General features: G+C 67.1%; 1 protein-coding gene across 2 annotated transcripts in view; it reads left to right on the forward strand.

Moving 5' to 3' along the window:
• Positions 1-3,122, forward strand: part of AP2A2 (adaptor related protein complex 2 subunit alpha 2) — a 55,522-nt gene extending 52,400 nt beyond the window's left edge. For both annotated transcript variants that reach the window (XM_045821063.1, XM_045821064.1), the window contains exons 18-22: positions 279-402; positions 1,514-1,630; positions 1,727-1,796; positions 1,892-2,026; positions 2,702-3,122. In XM_045821063.1, coding sequence (XP_045677019.1) covers positions 279-402; positions 1,514-1,630; positions 1,727-1,796; positions 1,892-2,026; positions 2,702-2,779 — 524 coding nt within the window. In that variant the 3' untranslated portion in view covers positions 2,780-3,122. The remainder of the gene's footprint in view (positions 1-278; positions 403-1,513; positions 1,631-1,726; positions 1,797-1,891; positions 2,027-2,701) is intronic.
• The last annotated feature ends 2,186 nt before the right edge of the window (positions 3,123-5,308 follow it).

The raw sequence follows: 5,308 nt of genomic DNA on the forward strand, positions 1-5,308 counted from the left end.
GGGGAGGCCCAGGCTCGGCCGGCGGGGAGGCCTCCTCACTGCAGGCCACAGGCATTCGTGCCCCTGGAGGAGCACGTGCAGAGCGAAGTATCTCAGTCGTTGACGTTGCTAGTGCGTGGGGTCAGCTCTGTGCAGGTTCGGTCTGAGGTCAGCGGCGTGAGCCTCTCTGGAGCCCCATCCAGAACATCGCTTACCTCTGGGCGCCCTGGGCCTGGGTTCCCCTGGGTGGCTCAGCTCACACCCACGTCCCCGTGTTGAGGTGGCCTTGACACGCGCACATCTGAGCCTGCAGACTAAGCCTGTGGACCCAACGGTGGACGGGGGTGCACAGGTGCAGCAGGTGGTCAACATCGAGTGCGTGTCGGACTTCACCGAGGCACCAGTCCTCAACATCCAGTTCAGGTAGGAGCCCTGGGGGCGGTGCCCGCTGGCCGGCAGGCGTCCCAAGCCCCGGCTCAGGCCTGGAGCTCCAGGGGCCGGGGTGGGGCCCGCGTGCAGCTGTGTCCCTGGGAGCCGCTCTTCCTCGCTAGGCCCCGGTGCCCCTCCCTCAGGGGCTGTGGTGAGCACGGGGCAGGGGACCCAGTGGGCGCTGATGGGGCCGTGTGCACTGCAGCCCTGGCTGCGGAGTGTGGCGACGGGACAGACGGCGAGCCCGGAGTCCACGAGGCTGGTGTGGTCTAGCCCCGTGGGTCCTTTCAGTGGGCCGTGTTCAAGGCCCCGTGCTTTCGAGCCGGCGGACGGGGGCCTGCCCCCTGGTGCTGGGGCCAACAGGCCCCACGTGCTGCTCGCTGCTCAGCCGCCTCTCTGAGTCAGCCGCAGGGGGCGGGTCCCCCACGTCCTCGTTGGCCGGGCACGTGTTCACAGTTGTGCTTGGAGCGTGCACGCTGTTTCGATTGTTTTTTAAAAGCTGTTCTCCCTGGTGGTGTTACTGGTTCATCATTGTCATCTTTCAGTGACTGCAATAGAGTGGGCGTGGTCGCTCAGCTCTCTGCTGGGCGTCTGCGTGGTCGAACTTCTGGAAAAGCATGTTTTCAAACATTAAATGAAGAGAGAACGGGAGATCGTATAGTTTGTAGAATTGAGCAAACTAGGCAAGTTTTTGTTGCCTGCTGTAGACAACGTCTTTTTTTCAGTCTTTTTATGGAAAAAAAAAAAAAAAAGCCCGCCATAGTTTGAAGTAACGTGGCGTTGTGGGATACGGACCGCGGCGGGAGCCCTGAGGTCGGGGCGTCCTGCCTGAGGCTGGTCCTGGGGTGCGATGGGCCCCGCAGTGCTGCTCAGCCAGAGGAGTGCGATCCCCGCCATGTCCTGGGGGTGGCGCGGGGCCGGCGGGCCCTCCGGTCAGTGGCGGTGCGCGCTGGGGCAGAATGGGCCCCGCACACCTGCCCGCCCTTGCTGACCGTGCGGCCCTCCCGGCCCCAGAGGCCCATGTGCGGCGGGGCTGGCTCCCTGCCGTGTCCTGGGGCCTCCGGCCATCCGGAGGCAAAGATCAGCCCCTCTCTGCTGCTCGCAGGTATGGAGGGACCTTCCAGAACGTGTCCGTCAAGCTGCCCATCACACTCAACAAGTTTTTCCAGCCCACAGAGATGGCTTCTCAGGGTTTCTTTCAGCGCTGGAAGCAGCTGAGCAGGTGAGCCGGCCGTCCTGTGGGGTGGGGGTGCGGGGAGGCCGGGCTTGTGATCTGGGACTCAGCTGAGGGTGTGACGCTGGCCTTTGTGTCTCACAGTCCCCAACAGGAAGTGCAGAACATTTTCAAGGCGAAGCATCCAATGGACACAGAGATCACCAAAGCCAAGGTGACAATGACCTTGTTCAGGGCGTTCCCGAGTGGGGGCCCCGTGTCGCGCCTCGGCCACCAGAGCGTCCCAACTCCCCCGTTTCCTTCGTGCAGATTATTGGGTTTGGCTCTGCACTCCTCGAAGAAGTCGACCCTAATCCTGCTAACTTTGTGGGAGCCGGCATCATCCACACCAGAACCACCCAGATCGGTTGCTTACTGCGTTTGGAGCCGAATCTACAGGCCCAGGTCAGGCCTCCTGATGAGATGGCTACAAGTACACTTAAGTTTTCACAGTGCCGTGATGCACACAGATGCAGATCCTAGTGCAGGGGCTCGGGGAGTTTGGACGGGGTGCACCTGTGTGACTCCCACCAGCTCACGCACACACCTGACATCCCCATCGCCCCAGAAAGTTGCCTGGTGCCCTCGCTGTCTGCTCCGGCCCCCCCGCCCCAGGCCTCTGCGTGTCAGCCCTGTGTCTCTCAGACGGCCGTGAGGCACCCCTTTGCGTGGTGGGTTCCCTCCTGCTGCCGGGCTGTCCTGGGGGTCATTCTGAGCAGAGCTGCTGCAGAGGCCTTGCACGTGCCCTCGTGCAGACGCCTGTGTTACTTTCGCCTGGGAGGGGCCCGTGTGCACCTGCGGGCTCCCAGGGTCCATGCCCGGGTAGCTTTGCCGGAGGCTGCCCCACAGCTCTCCAGAGGGGCTGGGACCTGCGCCACCAGCGGCGTCTGAGGTTCCAGTGGCTCATGTGCCTGCTGTCACGGTCACGGTCACACGGCCTTACTTCAGGTGCTGGAAGCTCGTTTGATGCCCAAGTCTCTGAAACGGTGCACACCTCAGAGAAGGGGGGTGTGCGTGGCCGCTGTCCAGGTGCCGGGCTGAGCGGGCCCGGAGGCCACTGACCTGCCGTTCTCGTTTCAGATGTACCGGCTCACGCTGCGGACGAGCAAGGAGACCGTCTCCCAGAGACTGTGCGCTCTGCTGTCGGAGCAGTTCTAGTTCCCGGGGTGGCGGCCAGGCGCGTGCCCGCGCCCCCTCGCCTCCGCCGTCGCCCGCGTCCTGTGCCGCGCGCGCGAGCACCCCCCCACGCAGGCTGCCGGGCAGGGCTGCCGCCCGCCCCCACCGCTGCGCCCCTCCCCCCCCCTCCCCCCGTGCGGACGGGAGCGCGGGCGCCCAGCGTCAGGAGCAGGGCTGAGCCCGGACTGCAGCCGGCCTGCCGGGTCAGGAGGGGGCCTGGGTCCTGGGGTCAGATTTTATAGGAATCAAGACAGTTCTGTGGTTAAATCTACAAATTAAAGGGAAATTAGAAGTTTGAATGAAAATGTACATTTTTGAAATTTTATCAAAATGCCACTGCGTGTGCTGTTTCTTGGAGACGCGGCAGTGTTTTGTTGCAGGCCGCCGGCTGTTCTGGAGGGTGACCCCGGGTGCGGGAGATGCGGGACGGGGGGCCGTGCGGCCCGGCCCGTGCTCGGGCCCCTGGTGGGCGGCGCTGCGCACGCAGGCTGGAGGCTGCCTGGGGTGCGTCCGTGGCGGCGTTCTACCCCTGGACGCCAGACACCTGTGTGGTTCCCACCCGCAAACCACGCGTCCCAGCCAGAGCCGAACACCTCCCTTCCAGCGCTGTGTCCCTACGGGTGTTTGTGAGGCCGCCTGACTGCGTGACCTCGGGGCTCGCTGAGGCTCTCGAGGGCGTGTAGCCGACCTCACCCGCCTGTAGTTTTCACCGTAGTGACCGGGCACCTCCCACCTGTGACGGGGGGGGGGGTTAAATGCGACCAGGAGAAAAGATTCCGGGAGGAGACCTGGTCTCCTTCCCGTTGGTGGCCTTGAGCTGTCTTTGCAGTTTTCCTGGGGCTCACAGGTGCCAGCGTGGCTGCTCACCTTGGCCGGCGTGGTGGGGCAGGGAGGTCAGGGGGTGGAGAGCCTGCCGGGGATGAGCCGGGCTCGTCCTCGCATGCTGCTCTCCTTGCTCAGGCCACACGGTGTCGCCCTGCGCTGGCTGCCATGTTGCCGGTCTGCGCCGGAGAGGCCGGCCCGGGAGCAGAGCTGCTCCGGGCCTCTGTCTGGCCGGTGGGCCGGCGTGTGGGGGGCAGTGGCTCAGGCTGGCAGGTGGTCTGCTGTGGGCACCCAAAGGCCTTGGAGGAGCTGGGGCTCTGTGGGCTCCCCCAGTTTCCAGCAGGCCCTGGGCACCCAGGAGCTGTGCCGCAGACCCCCGTGAGGCCTGTGCTGCAGGGCGGGCCCTGGGGGGCCGATTCAGGACCCGTCGGGGTGCTGGGGCCCCGCCTCACGGCAGAGGCCCACCCGGGCCCCCACACCCACCGACTGCGTGGCTCCCGAAGGGCCGTTCCGCGGGCCACGCTGACCCGAGGGCCGGCGCCTGCCTGGCCCTGGGCCTGGGCCCTGGCGGAGCACAGCGGGCCATGCGCTGGGCCTGCGGAGGAGACCGCCGGCGTGGCCAGGCCTCCGGAGGGACGCCCTGCGCTTTTGCTCGAGCTGCGGGGCTCCGCACGGGGCTCGCAGCCGCCGTGTGGGCCGCCTGCGCGGCGGGGCCTCAGACTGGTGTCGGTCGGCACCCTCCCCGGCACCGGGCCCTGCCTGGAGTGCCGCTGCAGCTGCAGACCGTCACCAAGCGTGTTCCTTGTCGAGGGAAAATCCGTGCTAGGACGGTGACGGGGGCGTGGGGGCCGTCAGCGGGGGGGACAGCCACGGGGATGCGCGGTTGCCCCAGGGAAAGCCGCCCCCCGTGCAGCCTGAGGTCCCGTCCTGTGGGCCGCCCTGGCCCGGGGTCCCAACCACACAGGCGCCTGCCCTGGGCGGGCCGTCCGCCAGAGCTCGGCCGTCCGGGCCCTGGGTGAGCGAGGCACACGGGAGAGGTTGCGCCTTTTGCTCCGCGTGTTGGGTCACTGTGTGGGCCCAGCCTGGCCCTCCACCTCACGGCGTGCGTGGGGTGGTCGGCCTCTTGGGGGCCGTGGGTCTGAGCGCCCTATGGGACTGGGGTCTTCCTCCTGGGGCGTGAGCCCAGCCACAGCCTGGAGCCGCATCCCACGGGGCGGCGGGCTTCCGGGAGTGCCCTGAGCCGGGAGGGCCCCTGGCGGCGGGCCGAGGAGAGAGGGTCTGCCGGGGCGGGGAGGCTCTTGTGGGGCAGGCGCGGCTCAGGGGTCACAGACGCCTGGGGGCACGGAGACGACAAGCAGAGTTCCGGGCAGTGTCTGTGCCTTGGTCAGTGCCAGTTTATTGACCATCTGTCCATGGGGGCCTGTCTGTCAGGCAGGGTGAGCGCTGTTGGGGCACAGGCACCCCTGACGGCGGGTGCCTGCACCCACCCCGCTCCGGCCCTCCCTCCCCTCCCCTCTGAAGCAGCCTCCTCTGGGCCAGCGTCTCCCTCCGCAGGGCTGGGCAGCGCCTCCCGAGGCCGGGAGGCCGTGTGGACGATGGGTGGCCGTGGCCTGGGAGGGCCTTGTGGGGCAGGAGGCCAGCAGTTCATTGCAGCCTGTTGGGCTGGGCCGGGGTCTGCAGGACCCCCGC

Source organism: Phyllostomus hastatus, unplaced genomic scaffold (assembly GCF_019186645.2).
Source record: "Phyllostomus hastatus isolate PE091 unplaced genomic scaffold, TTU_PhHast_1.1 phas_scaffold_443, whole genome shotgun sequence".
Lineage (NCBI taxonomy): Eukaryota > Metazoa > Chordata > Mammalia > Chiroptera > Phyllostomidae > Phyllostomus > Phyllostomus hastatus.